Source organism: Trachypithecus francoisi, unplaced genomic scaffold (assembly GCF_009764315.1).
Source record: "Trachypithecus francoisi isolate TF-2019V2 unplaced genomic scaffold, Tfra_2.0 Lachesis_group12, whole genome shotgun sequence".
Lineage (NCBI taxonomy): Eukaryota > Metazoa > Chordata > Mammalia > Primates > Cercopithecidae > Trachypithecus > Trachypithecus francoisi.
Window position 1 is genome coordinate 26,311,722 of NW_022681457.1, and position 23,741 is coordinate 26,335,462.

The following is a 23,741-nucleotide window of genomic DNA, read 5'->3' on the forward strand; positions in this document are numbered from 1 at the left end:
GCATGAGGGGGTATTTTGTTTCAAAATGCAATGTCTGTCAATATTGTTTATCTCATCTGTCTTTCAACTCTTTCCATTCCGCCATGGTCCACTTCCCATCTGTCAGGTAATGTTTTGTGATACTACCTGTTAAGGACACCTGCAGTGGACTGATTTCTTGGAAGCAGCCTCCCCTGCCCATACAAATAGAGGACTGCAAGGGAGCTCAGGAAGGAGGAGGCTTGGAAGAAGCAGATGGCATTTTTTAAAAAAACAAATTTAAAAAATAGCAGCTCTTTGTATAGACAGTCTAGGAGAAGAGAAATAGAGAAGTATCTCAATGTCTTTGTAGAATGTCCGCTGTTTTTGTTATCACAATTCCTTGCATTAATTCTAAAAATATTTAGACCCCAAATTCAAGACATTCTGTCTCTTCTTGCTTTGCTGTTGGTATCTTGCTCATTTCCCTTCGCAATAGACATGAAAAATATATCAAAGGGTCTAATAAAAGGAACAGTTTTAATTAGTGATAGAAGCTTTCTGATAATTACACTGGGATTTGTATTTTTGAGATTTCATCTACTTTTTCTTAAACTAATATTTTCATGAATTTGTTCTGCGTGAATTTTTTTTGTATTTTGTGTTGTAACAATTTCCCTTAATTATAATGTCTGCTTTTTCTTATGACTGTGTTTTACTGTCAACTTACTAATGAAAGTTTAACTTTATTTTATTTTGTGTCTTTTTGCCAGTAAGGCCTACATAAAATCACCTGTGCTAAAACTACGTATGTATCCTTATGAAATGGTTAATAGGGCTTTTGTTCAGTCATTAAGTAATCAGATATTTTTGAAATACTAAGTTCTTGTTCTTTTCCAGAAGAGTCTGTATTTATTCATCCATTTCTTTCTTTTTTTCTTTTTTCTGAGACATGGTCTCGCTCTGTCACCCAGACTGGAGTGCAGTGGTGCGACCTCAGCTCACTGCAACCTCTGCCTCCCAGGTTCAAGTGATTCTCCCTGCCTCAGCCTCCCGAGTAGCTGGGATTACGTAAGCCTGCCACCACGCCTGGCTAATTTTTATATTATTTAGTAGAGATGTGGTTTCGCCATGTTGGCCAGGCTGGTCTTGAACTCCTGACCTCAGGTGATCCGCCCGCCTCGGCCTCCCAAAGTGCTTAGATTATAGGTGTGAGCCACTGTGCCTGGCCTCATTTCTTTACTTTAGAATATGACTTTAAGGATCAAAGACATTCATAACTCTAGTTCTCAAACTGTGTATTTATGTTTCTAGAAGATACTGATTAATAACTTACTAGTAGAAACCCAATAATTTTTTCTTACCCTTGGAAATATATGGGTGTTTTCTTTATTAAATGTAGTTTTCATAAATCTCAAATTTTGTTTTATTTTTTATATAGCAGATTTATAATAGCATCCCACAACTTTATAGTTCCTATAATTAAAAGGCACGCTGAAAGTATTACTTTTAACTGGAAGCTTTTAGAGGTATGTTTATCAAATACCTTATAGAAGTACTGGCTTTAAAAAAACTGAACACCTTTATATTAAGTTCTCAAAAGCTTGCTCACTAAATAATTACTGTGCATTCAGTCAAGCCCTGTCTGGTCTGCCTAAGCTTTCTGGAATCTTCTTGGCCCTCTTTGTTTTCACAGCCTGAGCTCTGGTTCAAGTCCTTTTCATCTCTTGTTCACTGTTACAACTTTTCAGTTTGTCACCTACCTTCATTACTGTCCTGTTTCTAACATTTTAGCTCCTTCTGCGTGCTGCTTCCCTTGAGGGATACTCCGGAAGCACAAATCTGATCATGTCACTCTCCTGCTCATAAGAAAACTTCTTCTCAAATTGTCCTTAACAGTAAAGAACAGTGAATCTGAATTAGACTGTTGCAAGACTGAAATTGCTTTGAAGTTTTATATTCTGTCTGAAAATTTTATATTACTTTTATGTTCTATTAGTAACATTGGATTTAACATAAAAACAGCATTTAACTCCCAAAATTTTTTCATAAACTTGACATGGAAAATGTACTATATTTAACCTTTGATTTTCCATATTTCTGTATTACCATGGAGTACTCAGATCTCAGTTTGAAAAGCATGAAATGATAGGACAGCAGTTTAAGATTTTTAGGCTTTTTGTGACTTGGCCCCTGCCTACATTTCCAGTCTCATTCCTTTTTAGTTTTTATTTATTTTTTTTGAGACAAGGACTTGCTCTGCCACCTGGACTGGAGTGCAGTGGAATGATCACTGCTCACTGCAGCCATGACCTTCCAGGCTGAAGTGATTCTCCCACCTCAGCCTCTCAAGTAGCTGGACTACAGGCATATGCCACCATGCCTGGCTAATTTTTTTAAAATTTTTTGTGGAGACATGGTCTCTCTATGTTGCCTAGGCTGGTCTCGACCTCCTGGACTCAAGTGATCTTCCTGTGTTTGGCTCCCAAAGTGCTGGGACCACAGGTGTGAGCCACTGCACCCAGCTATCAGTCTCATTTCTGATTAGTCCTGCATTGGATTCTGTTCGTTTCTGATTAGTCTTGCACTGCACTTTTTGTTTGTTTGTTTGTTTGTTTGTTTTTTGAGATAGATTCTCACTCTGTCACCCAGGCTGCAGTGCAGTGGTGTGATCTCGGCTCACTGAAACCTCCGCCTCCTGGGTTCAAGCAATTCTTCTGCCTTAGCCTCCTGAGTAGCTGGGATTACAGGTGTGTGCACCACACATGGCTAATTTTTGTACTTTTACTAGAGACGGGGTTTCACCGTGTTGGTCAGGCTGATCTTGTGTGCCTGATCTCAGGTGATCCGCCTGCCTCGGCCTCCCAAAGTGCTGGGATTACAGGCATGAGCCACCATGCCCGGCCAATCCTGCATTGGATTCTATTCCACCTTTATCAAACTACCTAGATCCCCAAGTACCTGTGATTTGAATATTTATACTTATGTCTTTGTTAGTGTTTTGGAATGTGTTTATAGTGAGTAATTTATAGTGAATAATGTAATTATTTTTAATGAATCATTTATAGTCAATAGTGATGTTGCAAACACTGGTTCCTATTCATAGCCATTGTATATGTGTGTGTCTGGTCTTTTGCAACTGAATTTAGAATTTTGATTAATTAAGGTAATGTTTTAATATTTTTTCTAATATATGTGTTATTGTATTTCTGTAAATTGTATTATGGTTAACCTGGTTCTGTTTCAATATCGTTGTCATTGGGATTTCAAAATGGAGAAAACAGGGGCATTTGCTTCTTAGACTGTTTGTGTTCACTTAGGTTTTTTTTTCTTACAGGTCTTATGTGTGTCCATGTGTTTTGTTTTTGTCATATTGTTTACCCTAAAATCTGGAAGAGATTCTGTTGTGTAATTAGAAGAGGATGTGAAGTGCTTAGGGCCAACATTCAGGATCAGTAATAGAGGAAACAAAACATTCTATTGTCTCACTTTGGATATTATAAACTTACATTTCAAAGTACTCTAATATGATAGTTAATTTGAGAAGCTTGATGGTGAATTCACAGAGATCCATTGAAATCATAATATTACCAAGCAAGCACTTTTTAGAATCACAAACCACCAAATGTAAGAAACTCTAGTTAATCTTTTTTCGTAATTAATTTTTTTTCTGCTCTTTCTTTTTCTTTTCTTTTCTTTTTCTTTTTTTTCTTTTTCTTTTTTTTTTTTTGTTGAGACGGAGTCTCGCTCTGTCGCCCAGGCTGGAGTGCAGTGGCCAGATCTCAGCTCACTGCAAGCTCCGCCTCCCGGGTTCACGCCATTCTCCTGCCTCAGCCTCCAGAGTAGCTGGGACTACAGGCGCCCGCCACCTCGCCCGGCTAGTTTTTTTGTATTTTTTTTAGTAGAGACGGGGTTTCACCGTGTTAGCCAGGATGGTCTCGATCTCCTGACCTCGTGATCCGCCCGTCTCGGCCTCCCAAAGTGCTGGGATTACAGGCTTGAGCCACCGCGCCCGGCCTCTTTTTTTTTTTTTTTAACGAGACAGAGCAAGATCACTCTGTCTCCGAGGCTGGAGTGCAGTGGTGCGATCATAGCTCACTGCCGCTTTAATTCCTGGGCTCAAGTGATCTCCCATCTCAGCCATCTGAGAAGCTGGGACCATAGGCATGCACCACTGTGTCCAGCTAGTGTTTTTTAATTTTTTGTAGAGACACAGTCTCTCTCTGTTGCCTAGGCTGGTCATAATCTTATTTTTAAAAACTAAGTATTCCTGTTTGCTTTTTACATCAGTATAAGAACAATAGAATTATCTTACATATTTTATGTCCTTTAACTGTGAGATTTAAAAATGTACTTTGTTTTCTCTAACAATATATTCGGTAATTATTACCTCTTTTAAAAATAGGGCTATTATTCTCTACTTTTTTCCTGACAATATTGGGGTGTTTTCGTTTTGAAATTATTCTTTCTTTAAAATAAAAATGCCATCGCTTACCTCCAAAAGTTACTTTTCTTAGTGTATACTATGCAAAAATTATCTATCATATTTTCTTTTCTAATGTAATTAAACATAATTGAATTATGGGTTCTACTTCTTTTTCATGTGTTTTGTTATCCTATTCTCAATGTAACAAGAACACTGAAAGCTATTAGGGAAATGTACTTCTAAATTTCTGGGACACCACTGCCTCCCTGAGTTTCTAGTTTTGGAAGAAATTCTTGAAAAGTGTTTCAGAAATGCTGTTCTCTGCTATGAAAACACATTCAAGAAGAGAAGGAATACTTTGTGGTTAGCATCAAAATGCTGTGTTAACAGCCATTCCAAAGAAATCTCATGTAATCTATAGCTCATTTCCCAGTTAATGACTGGGTTATGCTTAGAAATTCTTTTCTGAACTTGTGACATATTTTCACATAGAATATGGTAGATAGTATTTAGTTTTCAGGTTAGCATGTTAGCCTCTATTTAAGTTATGATTGTTTATGAAGTGTAAGATTACAATAAGTAGTACGACAACGTCTAACAAAGCTCCAGCTTTAAATGAAGTCAACTCTGATCAAAGGCTGTTACTGCAAAACGGGTTCCTATTACTGACTACCTGAGTTTTGTCTCTTGATTCTTCTGTTTGCACTTATTCTTCTTTCCTTGTGGACAAAAAGGTTTTGTTTTTTGTTTTTAGATACGGGGTGTTGCTATGTTGCCCAGGCTGGAGTGCAGTGGCTATTCACATATTCACAGGCACAATCATAGCACACTGCACTGTGGCCTCAAGCTCCTGGCCTCAGATCCTGTGCTACAAAGCCCAGCCTTGATTTTTTTAAAATGTTTACTTTATTTTTTGATTTATTTTTTATTTTGAATGTAATTTAATTTTTTAAAAAGCTTTATGCTTAGCTTTCCTTGCTCAGCTAAAACAGGCAAACCAAGGAATATTAAAATGTAAATAAAACTATTCACAAATTTTTAAATTCTAAAATTGCTTATCATGTATCTCGGCTGTTTGTATTTTGTTTGCCTAATTACATAATTGCCTGACTCTAAGAGGACAGTATGAACTGAGAGGGGTAATAAGTGAGAAGTCGGAAGATCAGATCACTAGAACATTTGCCTATGCAGTACTGTATATTTTGGCTGATTATTATGTGCAGGATAGCCCTTGGTTGTTGTGCTGAATAGCTTCCATTTGCTCTTCCAGATCTATTCTCCACCCTTCTCACCCCCTCGTTATCCAGGGAGGCTAACCTGTACTGTGGATTGCACCAACAAGGCTCTCTTATCCTCTGTTTTGTGGTTGCACTTGGCCAGAGCCGCTAGTGGGAGATCAGAGGATGGAGGAGAGCAAGAGTGGAGCATTTATTGACCCAGCATTTATTCACAGGTGACTGTGGGTTGGCTGCTTCCTCTTTAAAGGTCGGTTTCTATCCAGTGGCTCCCTCCATACAGCCCAGCTCTCCTGGTTATCATAACCATTCTTCTTGTCTCCTTGGGCCCAGGAGGAGTACAAGAATGTTGCTAGCCTAAGATTTCTTCAAATCTTTGTAGATAGTCTCTTTTAAAAGTTCTCCCCAATTAGTTTCCGAGTATGTCTTCTGTTACTTGCTGGGGTCCTGATTCTGTTGCCTACTCAGTCGCTTTTCTTCCTGTTGCCTATCCTAGTCGCACCCAGATTTCCCCTTGAAGACCTATCTCTTTTTTAGCAACTGTATGATTTGGGTGGGTTTAATCTCTATCCCCATCTGTAGGGGTGACATAAACGAAAGAACACAGTTCTTCCCTTTTCCTAGAGGGACTGGTTAAAAGATGGGCAATAACCCGGACCGAAGCCCATCAGTCCATGATAGTCCCTTGGTCATAGTGATTATTTCAGCCTGGCTTAGCAGAGAAACTTAGGACTTGTGTTTGGTTGTTAAAGTAAGTGAATCTCTTTCTCTCCACTGGAATGAATGCAGAGATATATGACTCTGGCTGCAACTGACAGACATTAAGGGAGCAGACACACAAAGGAGGACTGACCTGGTGGGGAAAATGTAGAGAAGCCGAGCTGGAGCCCTGATCGAACTATATCTGAAACTTAACCTACCTCTGGACTTCGTATATATGCAAGCCACTAAATCCCTTTTATTGTTTCACTTATTTCAAGTTGGGTCTTTTGTTACTACCAACCAATAGTATCCCAAATTAACAGGCTGGAGTGCAGTGGCACAATCATGCCTCACTGCAGCCTCGACCTTCCTCCCTTAAGCAATCCTTCCACCTCAGTCTCCTGAGTGTCTGGGACCACAGATGCATGTTACCATGCTGGCTAGTATTTTGTATTTTTTTCTAGAGAGGGGATTTTGCCATGTTGCTCAGGCTGGTTTCAAACTCCTAGGCTCAACCAATCTGCCCTGCTTGGCCTCCCAAACCGTTGGGATTATAGGTGTAAGCCACCATGTCTGCTTTTTTAAAAAAAATATTTTTTGTTTCAAACAAATCCCCACAAATAAGGTATCCTACCCCATCTTCAGACAACTTTCTTTGTTATAAAGGTCTTATTTATATTTAATATATAAAATTTATTCACTTGAAGTCTTGATCCAATGTCTACCCTCTGGCAACATAGAGAATTTACAGTATTCTCCTTTTTAACTGATAACTTAAATTCCTTCAAATGACTAGTTTTTAGGACATGATTCCAAGTTTCCTCACCATTTTGTTTATTTTTCTCTGAATACACATCATTACCACTTTGTCATTGTGTCTTTTAAAATATGGTGCCCAAAATTGAGTATAGTAGTCTAGTTGAGATCTCCCTATAATCCCCAGCCAGAACAAGTTTCTCTTTCCTCTGGATGTCTATAATAATAATAACCTTTGTTTTTTCGGGTGCCTACCATGGCCAGGCACCATACTTAGAGTTGTTTTAATATTATATTTAATCCTCATTTTAAGACTGTAAGATTGAAATTTCTTATTCCCATTTTATTGATAGAGAAACAAAGATGGAAAGTTAATGTCAAACAATTTGCCCAAGATCATTCAACTAGGTAGAGTGGAGAACTAATTCTGTTTGATTCCAAAGCTCATATCCTTATCTCCCATTGTGTTATAATTCCTCTGTATGCAGCTATATTGTTAGTGTTGCAAAGGGCAAGGATCATGTAGTGTTTACCTTTGTATCCTCAACGTGTCACCTAGAAACTGACACACGATTTCAAGAGAAATGTAAAAGAAGCAGACTACTCCCCACCTTGTTCTAAAATGCTCTACTTCCGTTGATACTTGTGACCCACAGCACACTCTCAGGATTGATTTGTGAAGTAAATTTTGCGATGTAACACTGTTAGCTTTTTTGGCAGAGAATCTCTCCATTCACTTGTAATTATTCAATTAGTCAACTGTTTATAGCTTAAGAGTCTGTTGAAAGCTATAAACCCTCTCTCCAAGAAAGTGCTAATATTCATAAGCACACAAAATTTGCATATTATTTCAAGGGGATATGGATCTCTTGTAACTTATCCCTGATCTCGTTAGGGGATTGTAGACCCTAGGTTGAAAAGTGCTGTTGCAGGCCAACAAAATTTTAGTCATGTCTTTGGGACTTTACCTGAGTAGGGACCATTTGGGCAGATCCAAAGCTGTTGCTCCAGGAGAGTTTTCATCAGAAACTTCTGTAGGCCCCATTTATGCACGGGAGTTTGGGTAGTGATCCTCTCTCTCGGCAAGAATGTAAATCAGGCTCAATAATTTTCTTTTTAAACAAATCAACCATGCTACTTCATATTTGATGCAAAAGCTTATTTCTCTCTGGTCACTCAGCAGCCCACAACTGACGTTTTAGGTTCTGTGCCTTGCCCAGAGTGGATGCTCAACAAAGTAAATTTTTAAAGAGGTTTTCAAGAAGTTACAATGTAGTATTTCCTCCTTAACATTTATTAAGAGTTAAACATTGATACAAAGAATGTTTCTCTTTAAAACAAATCAAGAATATTATCCATTCTGTTTAATGTTTTCACAATAAGTATTTCTTTATTTCTTAGCAATAATATAAGTTTTTCTTTTGTTAGATTTTAGGGATGCAACTCATTGTGAGCCCCTAAACTTGTCTTCTAGGTATTTGGTGCTTAATTTTTTGTTTATTTGCTACCGTTATCTTTAGGTTTGTAAACTTATTTCATACTTCCCTATGTTAAGGCATTTTCTTTGTGTGTTTGAAGCTTACTGTTAAATTTTTATTTCCATGTGAATGCCAAAAATAGCATTAGATTCATTGAAATTTGTTTGAATCTCTATTTGTACATGCTTTCATTGTCTCTCTTCCTGCTACTCTCTCATGCCTCTACCATACCCCACCCTATCTGCTCTACCCTTGGACAATTGGTTTTTATCTTTCCTCAACCCACTGCAGTGATTATCTGCTCTTAGTTCCTGGCTTGCCTTTGTTTCCTGGACTTTGGATGTTCTATTACCCTACCAGTTTAACTACTTGCTTTCGATTCCAACTAGTCTCCATTTTTCTGACTTTATGCTTCATAGTTTTTATTTTGTTTTGTTTTTTGTAGCCAGAACTAGACTAGAAAGTGATGGCAATAAACAAGAACATGTGAATCTGGGAAGTTTTACATTTTGAAATAATCTCAGACTTCCAGAAATGTTTTAAGTATAGCGTAAAGAACGTTTTCCCCCAGAACTATTTGAGAGTGGTGACCCAATGCCCAACCACCCTGAATACTTTATTGTGTATTTCCTACAAACTAGGACAACTTCCAACATAACTACAATGCTACCCTCAAAGTCACACTACTGCCTCCCAATCCTCAGATGCATTTAAGTTTTGGCAGTTGTCCCATCCATGTCCTTTACAGCGAAAGGATTCAGTTCAGATCACATATTGCACTTAGTTTTTGTGGAATGTCTTTCAATTTTGGTTTGTATGATGTTTCTTCATGATTAGAGTCAAGTTGTATGTCTTTAGCAGGAACATCACAAGGTGGTACATGTTTTACATTTGTCTGATAAAGTTCACTTTGATCACTTTGATTCCCTTTGATTAAAGTGGTGTCTGCCAGGCATCTCCATGTAAAGTTTTCCACTTGTAATCAATAAGGATTTTGATGGGAAATGCTTTGAGACTGTTTAAGTGTCCTATCCCCCTTCAAGCATTCAGTTTATTCATTTATTTATAACAATATAGGCTCATGGTTTCCTATATAGTTATGCTCCATTCCTATTACCATTACTTATTTTGATGCTTTGTTTTAGATTTGGACAGTGGGAGCTTCAAGTTGGCCCCTGTGTCTTCTTATTGAATAAGCTTTTTATTTTGGAGTGATTTTAGATTTGCAGAAAGAGTTGCAAAGATAGCACATAGAGTTCCCATGTATCCCTTACCCAGTTTCCCCTAATGTTACATCTTATATAACCAATGTACATCAGTCAAAACTTAGAAATCAACACCGGTATGTTATTTTAACTAAATTACAGACTCTATTTTAGATTTCATTAGTTTTTCACTATGTTCCATGATTCAGTCTGAGACGCATCATTGCACTTAGTTATCTTATCTCCTTGGTCCCCATTCTGTGACGCTTTCTCAGTCTTTTCTTATCTCCTATGACCCTGACGGTTTTGTTTGGGTATCTTTTAGAATGTCCCTTAATTGGGGTTTGTAGGAGGTTTTTCTCAAGATAAGATTGGGGTTATAGGTTTGGGGAAGAATACCACAGAGGTGAAGTAGCGTCCGATGACATCATATCAGGGGGTACATGACATTCACATGACTTACCACTGATGATGTTAACCTTGATCATTTGCTTAAGGGGATGTCTGCGAAGTCACTCCTCTGTAAAGATACTGTTTTTCCTATTCACTGTTCTTTGGAAATAAGACATTAATTCCAGCATACACTTAAGGGAAGGGTCCTATGTCCTTTTGACGTGTCCCCAGCATTCACTGAGTATGTCCTTTGTTTTTGACGCAACAGGACATTGCATCTTATTTTATAGTTTCTGTGCTCCAGCCGTAGAATCAGCCATTTCATGAAGATGCCTATTTTAGACTGAATGTTTGTGTCTCTCTCCAAATTGATATGTTGAAGCCCTAACCCCCAGTGTTACTGTATTTGGAGATGGGGCCACTAAGGAAGTAATTAAGATGAAATGAAGTCATAAGGGTGGGTTCCTGATCTGATAGGATTAGTGTCCTTATAAGAAGAGACACCAGAGAACTTGGTCTCTTCACTCATACACCAAGGAAAGGCCATGTGAGGACATAGTGAGAATGTGGCTGCCTGCAAGCCAGCCAGAAATTGAATCAGCTGGAACCTTGACTTGGACTTCTGGCTTCCAGAAATGTGAGGAAATAAATTTCTGTTGTTTAAGCCACTCAGTCTGTGGTGGTATGTAGGGTAGCTGAGCTGTTTGTTGCTGCGTCTGAAAATGGAGTGGGCATGGGCAAGGATGTTAAAGCAGTTTCTAGGAGCTGAGAGGGTCTTCAGCTGACAGCCAGCAAGAAAGTTAGTTCAGTCCTAACACCACAAAGAACTAAATTCTGCTAACTACCTTAGTGAGTGGAAATGGATTCTTCATTAAGGCCTCCAGATAAGAGCCTAGCTTGCCTGACACCTTGATTTGGCCCTGGGAAACCCTAAACAGAAAACCCAATGGGGCCTGCCTGGATTTATGATCTACAGAACTTTGAGAGAATAATAGGTATTGTTTTAAGCAACTTAATTTGGGGTCATTTGTTGCACAGTAATAGATAACTAATACATTATTATATCCAGGTGATATTTGAATGAAAATATTAAATATTAGTATTTAATTAAATATTTATTAATTAAATACAATGAAAATTTAATTAATAAATATTTGATTAAAATTTTAAAATTAAATATTTAATTAATTTTAAATAATTAAATATTTAAAATTAAATATTTAAATATTTAAATATTGGAGAAGAGATTGTGATTTATGTATGGTTATTCTTTGGGATGGATGACTATCTAAATCTATCTCTTGGAGATTAAAGCCCTCTTTCTTGGGATGTCTGCAAGCAAAAACTGCTCAAGGAGAACCTTTTATAGCTAGATACGTAATGCTAATTAATTTGAGGTATGTAAGTATTTTCTTTTGAAGAAGTGAGTTATGAATTAGGTTAGTGTAAAGTAAGTATATTTTCAGGTTTTTAAAATTTTTTATTTTTTATTTTTTTGAGACAGAGTCTCACTCTGTCGCCCAGGCTGGAGTGCAGTGGCGCCATCTCGGCTCACTGCAAGCTCCGCCTCCTGAGTTCACCCCGTTTTCCTGCCTCAGCCTCCCGAGTAGCTGGGACTACAGGCACCCGCCAACACACCCAGCTAATTTTTTGTATTTTTAGTAGAGATGGGGTTTCACCGCGCTTAAACTAGGATGGTCTTGATCTTCTGACCTTGTGATCCGCCGGCCTCAGCCTCCCAAAGTGCTGGTATTATAGGTGTGAGCCACCACGCCTGGCCTATTTTCAGGTTTTTTGAGCACTCTAAACATATATTGGTTTATGTTCATATTGTAAAATAATCTCAGAAAAAAAGATGCTGCATTAGAGTTGATAAAGGTAATCTATGGAAACAAAATGTCATACATTTAACAAATATCAAAGGTCTGCTTTCTGCTAGATATTGTGCTGGATGTTGGAGATCTGTTTATGCACAAGGCAGATATGTGATACTTGCCTACAATCTTATGAAAAGTATAAGTATATAAACAGTTAAAATATGGATGATAGCTGCTGTAGGAGTTGTGATGTGGAAAAAAAAAAAAAAAGGCTATGGAAACACAGATATTTAATCCAGACTTGAGAGGTTCAGTGACTGGAGTCGCATGGCGACAGCCTAAGTCAAATGCTGGGAAGCTACTTGCTGGGAAGGCTGAGAAACATGGTTGTTATTGGGCAGCCATGTGTTCAGCTATATGTTCTCTCACATGAGAAAGAGAGAGCAGTCTGTGCCTTTCTTTCCAAACCCTTCTCCCAAGAGAGACAACCCCAGATCAACTTCAGAGTCCAGAATCTCTGGGTGATGTAGGTTCCAGGAACCTTTAGTTTAAGACAGAGGAAGTCACCTGAGTCCTGGAGAGAGAGATGGTAGCTAAGGGAAACAAGGGGAAGAAAGGGATGTAGCACATCCATGGCATTAGTAGTAAGATGAACCAAGACCTAAAGACAAAGAAAAGCATGACCAAAATTAGTTCACTGTGGCTGAGACATAGAGTTTGAGAGGGTTAGTGGTAAAATATAGGGCTGGCACATTTAGCATTACTAGATGATTGAAATTGTGTAGGCCATGTTAGGGAATTTGGATTTTATTTAATGGGATATATTTAAACAAAGGAGTGATGCAATGAGATTTCTAGCTGTCAAAAAGTAAAATTATATTGTTTTTGCTTTTACCTCCAAGGAATTGGCATAGACATTCCAAATGTTGTTCTTGCCCCAATTCCCATTCTAAGATTAGGAGGCCAGTGATGCAGCGAGCTTTAGGAATGTGATGGGAATGAATCTTTTATAGATTTTATTTTTGTAGTGGCAGTTCTTAAGATACACCACTGTACAGTTATGTTTGCTGTAGAGTCTGTCAACTGAGTTTGAATTACAGCTCTGTCACAAACTGTCTGTGCAAGTCGCTTAGTTTCTCTGTGTCTCAATGTTCTCATCTTTAAAATCTGGATGATAAAATCCAGCTTTAAAATAAAATTCTTAAGGTTGTTAGGATTAAATAAGATAATGGCTATAAAGTGCCTGGGATAAAGTAAATAATCAGTAAATGATTGTTTTTATACTGCCAATAAAAAGCTGAAAGTTTATTAATTTATTTTAGGCCAAGGCAAAATGTTCTCCTGGCAAAAAGTTGGTATTGAAGTGAACTTTCCAGCCAAAATCCTGCATTGAAAGCAGTTAAAAATTTAGCCAAGTTAAAATTGATACCACATCCACTCAGGCAACATCATATTTGATAGGACTGTGTTGGGCCCCCTCAAAATGCATTATCTGGTGTGGGACATCCAAATGCAGTTTCAGAAGAGGGGGAAGGGAATATATAGGCTTGGAGCTTGGGAGAGAAGTTTGAAGTGGAAATAAGAGTTTGGAAATTTACTGTCATGAAGATGAGATTTAACTTGTCTCAATGGGTGCAGAAAAAGCACTTTACAAAATTTAACACTCATATATCATAATACTTACAGCAAGCAGGAATAGAAAATAATTTCTCCAGACATAAAGATTATCTAGAAAAGCCAAAAGCAATCATATTCAGTGGTGAAAGGTGAAATATTGATAGCTTTCTTTCTGAGATTAGGAACAATACAGGAATCACTAGTTTTCAAGTCTATATTGGAAATCCTAGCTAGCACAATACACCTAGATAAATAAAGTTTAAAGATCTAAAACAAGATGTAAAACTGTCTATTTGCAGATAACATGATTGTATATAGAAAATAAAAAAGAATCTATAAATAAGCTATTAGAAATAAGTGGGCCAGGCTCGGTGATTTACGCCTGTAATCCCCGGACTTTGGGAGACCGAGGCAGGTGTATTGCTTGAGCCCAGGAGTTTGAGACCAGCCTGAGCAACATAACCAAAACCCTGTCTCTACAAAAATAAAAAATAAAAAAATTAGCTGGGCCTGGTGGTGGTGGTGGCACATGCCTGTAGTCCCAGCTACTCAGGAGGCTGAAATGGGAAGATCACTTGAGCCTAGGAGATTGAGGCTGCAGTGAGTGGTAATCATGCCACTGCACTCCAGCCTGAGTGACAGAGTGAGACCTTGTCTAAAAATAATAATAATTAAATGAATTTACTAAAATTGATACATGTAAGGTCAATGTACAAGTATAGATGATATTTCTGTATATTAGCAATTGCTAGGAAATTAAATTAAAAGTCAAATTTTACAAATGGACTTCAAATAACATCAAAAATGTCATATGCAATAAAAAAGCTAATAAAAATGTGCAAAATCTCTATACTGAAGACTATAAATATTTCAGAGAAGAGTTTAAGAAGACCTAAATAAATGGAAGAACATTCCACATTTGTGGATTGGAAGACTCAGTATCATTTAGATGTCAGTTGTTCCCAAACTGATCTATAGTGTCAAGGGGTTTGTTTTGTTTTTTGAGACGGAGTCTTGCTCTGTCGCCCAGGCTGAAGTGCAGTGGCGCCATCTCGGCTCACTGCAAGCTCTGCCTCCCGGGTTCACGCCATTCTCCTGCCTCAGCCTCTCGAGTAGCTGGGACTACAGGCGCCAGCCACCTCACCCGGCTAATTTTTTGTAATTTTAGTAGAGACAGGGTTTCACCGTGTTAGCCAGGATGGTCTTGATCTCCTGACCTCGTGATCCACCTGCCTTGGCCTCCCCAAGTGCTGGGATTAAAGGCGTGAGCCACCGGGCCCAGCCAGGTTTTGTTTTTTTTTTTTAATGGAAACTGATAAACGGATTCTAAAATTTGTGCAGAAATGCAAGTGACCTAGAATAGCTAAGATACTTTTGAAGAAAAAAAAAAAAGTTGGAAGGCTTACACTACCAGATTTCAAAGCTTACAAATAATTTATTTAGTGTGATATTGGTACAGTGACTAGACAAGTACACTTGTGGAACAGAACAGAGTCCAGAAATTAACCCACAGAATATAGCAACTTAGTAGTAGAAAGAATAGTCTTTTCAACAGATGATGCTGGGGCAGTTTGATATTCCAATCAAAAAAATTGAAGCTTGACCCCTACCTAATACCACTTAGAAATATTCTATTAAGATGGATTATAGTCTAAATGTAAATGTTAAGACAATAAACATTGCAGAAGAAAGATAGATCAATGTCTTCATGACCTTGGGTAGGTAAAGATTTCTTAAAGAGGTCCCAAAAGGCATTAACCAGAAAAGAAGATATTATATGATAGATGGGACTTTGGCAAAATTAATGTCTTCTCATCAAAAAAATTACTAATAAGTCAGTAGGCAAACCACAGGCTAGAAGAGGATTTGCAATACCAATATTTGACAAAGGAGACTGATATCCAGAATTTATCATTAAATTCTACAAGTTGGCTGGGCACGGTGGCTCACGCCTGTAATCCCAGCACTTTGGGAGGCCGAGGCAGGCGGATCATGAGGTCAGGAGATTGAGACCATCCTGGCTAACATGGTGAAACCCTGTCTCTACTAAATATACAAAAAATTAGCCAGGTGAGGTGGTGGGTGCCTGTAGTCCCAGCTACTCGGGAGGCTGAGGCAGTAGAATGGCATGAACTCAGGAGGTGGAGCTTACAGTGAGCCAAGATCACACCCACTGCATTCCAGCCTGGGCAACAGAGAGACTCCATCTCAAAAAAAAAAAAAAAAATTCTACAAGTTAATAAAAAAGATAACCCAGTTAAAAATAGGTGAAAGATGAGAACAGGCATTTCACAAAAAAGAAATATCCAAATGGCATATTAAAAGGTCAGTAATATAATTGTAAATCAAAGAAATGCAAATTAAGGTCATTGTTGGAATACACCACTCCCACCAGAATGGCCAACATTAAAAGACAGGCAAGACCAGGTGTTTGCTAGAAAGTAGAGCAGTTGGCACTCATATTCTGCCAGTAAGTGTGCAAATTGGTTACAAATTTTTGGAAAACTGGCAGTTTCTCTTAAGGATAAACATTTACCAGCCGGATGTGGTGGCTCATACCTGTAATCCCAACACTTTGGGAGGCTGAGGTGGGCGGATCACCTGAGGTCAGGAGTTCAAGACCAGCCTGGCCAACATGGAGAAACCCTGTCTCTACTAAAAATATAAAAATTAGCTGGGCATGGTGATGGGCGCCTGTAATCCTAGCTACTCCGGAGGCTGAGGCTGGAGAATCACTTGAACCTAGGAGGTGGAGGTTGTGGTGAGTCAAGATCACGCCATTGCACTCCAGCCTGGACAACGAGAGTGAAACTCCATCTCCAAAACACGCACACACAAACACACCCACACCCCCACCCCTACTATGTAATTTAGCAATTCTACTCCTTAGTATATTCTACTCAGCAATTATACTCCCAGTTCATTCTTGATAGCCCTGAACTAGAAACAGTTCAAATTCCCATCAATAGGAGATGAGTTAAATTGCCGTATATTCCAAAATGAATATTGTACAGCAATAAAAAAGAGGATTTGTTTTGTCAGATATCAATATTTATAAAGCTTTATTTAGGACAGTGTAATATTAGCACAGAATAGACAAAATGTCCAATGAAACCAGAAGCAAGAGACAAAAATATCCATGTATATCTTGGAACTTGATATATGAGAGAGATGGCCTTGCAGATCATTGAGGAAAGGATGGGTAATACAATTATGGTGTCATAACAGTTGATTACCCATAGGGGAAAAATATAAAACTGTTTTCCCTTATGGGAAAAGGAAAAAAAAAAAAAAACTTACAGTACACAAAAATGAACTCCAAACTCACTAAAAGCTGAAATGTAAAAGGAAAAAATTTAGAATGATTGAAACAAAATAAGATCCCTTTATGACCTTGTTTAGGAAAGGACTTCTTAAGGCACAAAAAGCCTACATTTTAAGGAAAAAGATTGATAAATTTGATATTATTAAAATGAAAAACTTCTCTTCACCAAAAATCACACAAATAAACACAATGACCGATTGCACTGTAGGAGAATACATTCACAATACAGTTAACAACAAAAGGTGAGAATTCAGAATATATTATTTTAAGAATTTGGTTCACAAGACTGTGGGGGCTGGCAAGTCCAAAATCTGTAGGGGATGCCAGCAGGCTGGAAACTCAGGCAGCTGTTGATGCTGTAGTCTTGAGGCAGAACTTCTCCAGGAAACTTCACTTGTTGCTCATAAGGCCTTCAACTGATTGGATGAAATCCTCCTCTCCCCAAGGTAATCTCCATTGCTCAAGTCAACTGATTATCGATATTAACCACATGTACAAAATACCTTCATAGCAACACCTAGATTAGTGTTTGATTAAGTAACTGGACACTGTAGCTAAATTGACACATAAAACTAATAATCACAATGCCCTACATTATTTATTAATCATGTAATGGAAATTAAGACCACAGTGAGACACAATTTTATATCCATTAAATTGACACAACTGAAGTCAGTTAACACCAAGTATTGAAAGGGGTGTATCAGCAGGACTTTTATCTACTGTTGATGGGACTGTATGCTGGTACATCATTCTGGCAAGCAAGTTGGCACTTCCTTATAAAGTTGATCATTTGCATACGTACACCACAGGAATTTCTCTCCTTGAGGAGCTCTTGCACATGAATGCCGGGGATGAGGGAAATTTACAGGAATGTTATGGTAGTTTTTAAAAATTACAAACAGTGAACAACAATCTGGAAACAAACCAAATAATCAGTCATAGTAAAATGGATACATAAATTATACTATAGTCACAGAGTGGCATAGCAAACAGCAGTGAATGAATTATGGCCACGTGGAATGAGTGAATTTTAGAAACATAATATTGAGTCTAAGAATCAAGGCACAGAAGATTAAAAATAACATAATACCATTTGTATAAAGCTCAAAAGTGAGTAATACAAAACAATATAATGTTTGGGGCCACATGCCTACGTACAGATAGAGACCTACGTGTAAGGAGGAAGGTGGAGGAATGGGATAGTGAAGGAATGCAGAGGTGGATGCAAGTGTTGTCAGTGTTCTAGTCAAGTTTGGTAGTGAGTTTCTGGGTATTTATTTTGTTTATTACTACTAATAATAGATGTTTGATGTTTCATCTTTTCATTTTATCAAATTACATAAAAATTAGAAAATGAACAAAAACATGTGCTTCCATTTCCAGTCCAAAGCACTGAAATTTAAAAGTAGTGTGCTTTAATCTATGAAAACATTTCTTAAAACATTTTTTTAAAAACTGAAACTAAGTCTGTGAAGGGCTTAGAAGATAATGTAATTCAGGTTTATAACTAAGGCCATGCTTCATCGAAGAGGTCTAGATCAACTGGAACAATGGTTAACTTTTTTGTTGAGGGTGGGGTGATGAGGTCATTGACTGCTTTGCCATGGAAACTATTGATCGTCTCTCTAGAAAGCGTTTCATATGTGCAAAACTTGTCACTTAACTTCAGCAGGTGATACTGAATCTGGTGTGGAAATAGGTTACTAAAGCTATCTAATACCAATTTTTATTAACTTGACATTGGCAGTCAGATGACGAAGTGTTTTCATCAAAGGTGCTACTTCATTCCTTAAAATCAGTAAGTTAGTGGAAATGTTATAAAGCTAGGTTAGTATAGGGAGGCTCTAATTTTAGTCTTTTTAGTTATGTGTGATGGAGCATAGAATTATTTTGGCAAATGGTTATTGGGACTCTCTTTCAGGTTTTAAGTTTTTAATTTGGCCGACTTACCAAGGCTCAAATTGAGGGATGACCCACTTTTGCCTGGGTCAAAGCAACCAGGGCATGGAGAAAAATAATTGGGTTTTTCTTTGTAGGAAGCTTTGTAAGGTTTCCCAGTTGGCAAACTCTGTATCCCACATCTGATACATAGAAGAGCTATGAGTAGAAATATGGGTGTTTTCAACATAAAATTTCTAAGTTGCAAAATGCACTTTTGAATACTTAAGCTCTCTTAGGTAATTCTCTTAGCTGAATGAGTAACACATAACGTGCCATTTGTTTACAGATACTTGATAATGTGAAGAGCAGTATCATGTTTTCTTTATCTAGCATTTGATGGCTGTTAACCAGTGAAATGAGAGATTAGATTCTGTGCAACTAAAAGCACACACTGGATCCCTTAAAAAAAAAACCGTGTCACCTTCTATATAAAGTATTAAATTAGTTGTTTGGCGAGATGCATATGTTGTGCTATTGAGACAGTGATGTTTTCTTAATAAAGAGTACAGTAGATGTTTTTGTAAGTTCAAGAAAATGTTGAAGCTTACAAGATAAAAATTACCATAGTAATATGTGAACTGATCTTTGTAATTGAGCATAGTACCATATGATTCAGCAAGCACTACTTTACAAAATTGGTAAGTGTATGTATTTTTAAAAATTTCTAATACTGGCTGGTAATAAAGAATACTAAATTATCAACTTTATCTTTCATATGATAGGGGATTATCTTTTTTCACTCAGCTTTGTTTTTATACTTTGCCTATCATATCACTCTTTTTTCCCTCGGGTTGGGTTAAAAAGGAGAATATTTTTCAACTTCTAACTGTCTTCATATTTATCCATTTCTACATTACTTATATGATTACTTATTAGGGCACTCGTGGTATTGCTTTTATAACTGTTAATGATAGTGTACTGTTTTTAAAGTTAATGCTGGAGCAAATAAGTCAATATGACCGAGAGGTTGAGTGTCATCCTTGGAGCCAGACGGATAGAGTGAATCTCCTCTCAGCAAGTTACTAGCTATATGTCCTTGGCAACTTTACTCTGTTTTTCCTGATTTTTAATAAAAGTGAGTTCAGTGCGTGATACCTTGTAAAAGCTAAACAAATGATAACTATAATAATAGCAATAATAAGATTATTATTGAATTGAGCATTTTCGGTTATATGCTTAACATAGTAGCACCTGTGTCTGTTTAGCATATTCGTTTGCAATATAGAACAGGTTGGCTGTAACTCCGATCTGGAGTCAGAATGTCTACCTGTGTGAGGGTCTAGTTCCTTTGAATATATTGTAACTGCATCTGTTATGTGTTATGAGTAAAATGTTTCACGGCGACGTACTGATTTAACAGCAAAACAATTATATTCAGTCTAATGTGTGTTTGAGTGCCTACCATATGCAAAGCAATGCAGGTAATATACAAATATGTAAATTACAGTTTCTGTTCCTAAGTACTGTCAGTTTAACAGGATTAGGGAAATAAAGGAAATCTACTCTTTTAGGCACCCAAGTGGATAGAGGTTGTGCTATCAGAAAAAAAAGTTTAGGCTATGTTAGTAATAGAAGCAGAATGAACCATAAACCAGTTTAAACATCTTGGGGAGCCAAGGGGAAATAAATGGAACTGCTTGCTATGCCTTAGTAGTTGGTTTTTTTCATATCTAGGGATCTCTAAGTTAAGGTTTACAATCGATTATATTTTTATATTTTTACAATTTATTTTTTCTACATGTTTGTGCTGTAAGCACCTACAGGTATATTACTTGTTAAAAGCTGTATATGTAGCATGCAGAAATAGAAATAAATATAATACTTATTTCCTCAAGAGAGGCATACATAAAGTTATGACCATTGTTAGCATAAAGGAGGGAGAGGTCACATTCTGTGGAAAATTATCAGAAGCAATTTCATGAAAGAACATTTGAGCTGAGATTTCATAAAGATGCATGTGATTTCAGGCAAAGTTAGGGAAATTTAGTGACATGTTTACCTTGTGCTACATCAAGGAATCAGTGTGAGTAGAAAGAGAACAGTGCATGGTGTACTCATGAGATAGTGAATCTTCCATTTGAGCAGGATTGGGGGCTATGTGTAGGATGTCTGGTGAATCTGGAATACCTATAATTTAAGTAAGTAATGGGGATCCATGAAATAATTTTTTGTTTTTACATGGGATATGGTGGTGGTAATGGTGGTAGTGGTGGTAGGCTAATAGAGCTAGATTATCTAGTAACTGCATTTAGGTGTTTATTGAATTCATGTTTTTTTCTCTTTCAGGAAGTTCATGATTTGTTGAAAGACTATGACTTAAAGTATTGTTATGTGGACAGAAATAAACGAACAGGTAAGGTTTCTATTCTCAGTATCTAATTTCATTTTGATTCTCCATATGCTCATAGAACAAAAAAGCTTAGCGCTTTTCATACTTAAGCTAGTCATGGAATTTTTAAGTCTTAAATCATGCAAATGTAACCCACACAATCTGTTTTCTGAAGGTAATATTGGTATCCTAAATATTAATTACATAAATGAATATAGTATTACTAGAGACTTATGAATTGTTATAATGAATGTTCTGTTACAGCGAATGTTCTTCATAGGCTCAAAGTTCCTTGGTTTTAATTGTATATTACTGACTTAGTGAATAGATTGTATGACTTGACCTTTAGCTGGGGAAATTGAGAAACTCACTTAGGTTTTCTGGGTATTAGTTTTATATCTGTGAGATTAAAAGACTAGATTATTTCCTTTTTGTGCATGTAATATGCAGCTCTTTAAAAGCATCCTTTTGAGACAATAAAAATAAAGTATGGAGGATAATATAAACACTATGTACACATCCACTCCCAAATTATCAAATGGTAATATTTTATCTTTACAAAGTATATACATAGCTAGAGCCCTCATGTAGATCTGTTGAATTTCTTGAGATTAAAAAAAAATTGAAATTCACTTTCTGCTATTCTGATTCCATTCCCTCCCAGCCTCCTTGTCTAGGGGCAAGCACTTATGAATTTGGTGCATATTTTCCAATTTATGCAATTATATTGTGATAGTCATTAAAGCTGTTCACAAATTATTGTTCTTTTTATTCTGAGCACAAGGTAAGATAGTACTTACCTGCGCCTCTTTGAAGTTGAGAGTGGACTTGTGATTTGCTTGTTGATGAATGAAGTGAGAGTGGAAATGACATGTATCCCTTCCAGGTGAAAGATTTCAGAACCTGCATGTGATTTCCTGCTCACACTTCCCTATGCTAAAGTAATTGGGGAAGGTAACAGAACCTCTTTCAACCTAGGTCTCAGAGTGACTATGATGAGCAAAATGTCCTTCCTTCCTTAGCTTCAGCATGGGATATGCAGCATGAATCAGATGAAAGCCTTTTGTTTTGTTATGCCATTGAGATTGTGTTGTGCAGAAGTTTGTTACCACAGTATCTTGACTAACCTGTAATTTTACCATATGTACCTGTATATAATTAATGGTAGTCTCTGTTTTAAGCTTTTTCATATATGGTATTCTAATATATATTTCATTTAGCAACTTGCTTTTTTTCGGGCTAACTCAACGTTGTTTTTCAGATCTTTCCACATTGATATATATAACTCAGGTTCACTGATTTAAGCTACTACATATAATTATCATGTGAATTTATTACAGTTAATGTATTTGTTACTGATTGGCATTCAGGAAGCTTTACCTTTCTCAGTATTTCAAACAGTGATGCAATGAATAGCCCTTTAGTTGACTACTAATATACGTTTCAACTCTTTCTCTGTAACTGAAGCTCTGAGTCATAGGTGTGCACAATTTCAGTGTTACTAGATATTGACAACGGGATTAGAGGTAACAGCCTTCACAGCTCACACAGAGCCAGGAATAGTGCTATTCCCACTAGTCAGGATGATAAACCTCATAGTTCATGGGGCATCAGAAGGAATAATCAGAAAGTTTTTGTCTCAGGAATGGGAAAAATTAACTCGAGACAATGATGCTCTTGTCCTACCTAATGAAACTTAAAAACAAGACCAGAACGGATCAAAGTGCTTCCTCATAACTTAACCGTATCCTGGAACAAAACTCAAGAATATTTGTATGTGTCCAAAACATCTGACACCCAACAAAGTAAAATTTATGATGTCAGACATCCAATAAAAAAGTAGCAGACATGATGAAGAAGCAGGAAAACCTAACAAAAATCAATCAAAACTGGCCTAGAATTGACACAGATAAATTAATAAAAATGGACATTAAACCAGTTTTTATAATAGTGTTCTGTATGTATAAGAAGTTATAGTAAGATTGAACATGGTAAATAGAGACATGGAAGATATAAAATATCCAAATCAAACATCTGGAGATGAAAATTACAACATCTGACATGAAATACACTGGATAGGATTAATGGCAGAATAGACGTTGTGGAAGGAAAAATTAGTGAACTTAAAAACAATGATATAAATGATCCAAAATTAAACAGAGAGAGAAAAAAACTGTGAAACATGAACAGAGTATCAGTGAACTGTGGGACAGCTTCAAGAACAATTAGAGTCCCTGGGGGTAGGAATAGTTTAAAAAAAATTTAAAGAATTAGTGGCTGAAAAGTTTTAAAATTTTGATGAAAATTCTAATCCCAGAAATCCACAGAGCTCAACCAACTTCAAGTACAAAAGCAAGAAGAAAACTACAGGGTACGTTGTAATCAAATTGTTTACAGTTAGTGATAGAGTGTCTTAAAAGTAGCCAGAAAAAAAGTACACATCATTAATACATTTAGCAGGACAAAGATTAAGATGACCATAGATCTTGGAAACAACACAAGCGAGAAGACCATAGAGTAACATCTTTTCATTCTTTACCAAAAGAAAAAAAACAC

At 37.0% G+C, this 23,741-nt stretch overlaps 1 protein-coding gene across 2 annotated transcripts in view; it reads left to right on the forward strand.

The window, feature by feature from the left end:
• RAVER2 (ribonucleoprotein, PTB binding 2) overlaps window positions 1-23,741 on the forward strand; it is a 93,125-nt gene that overhangs the window by 1,985 nt on the left and 67,399 nt on the right. For both annotated transcript variants that reach the window (XM_033225164.1, XM_033225165.1), the window contains exon 2: window positions 21,143-21,209. In XM_033225164.1, the coding sequence (XP_033081055.1) occupies window positions 21,143-21,209 (67 nt within the window). The remainder of the gene's footprint in view (window positions 1-21,142; window positions 21,210-23,741) is intronic.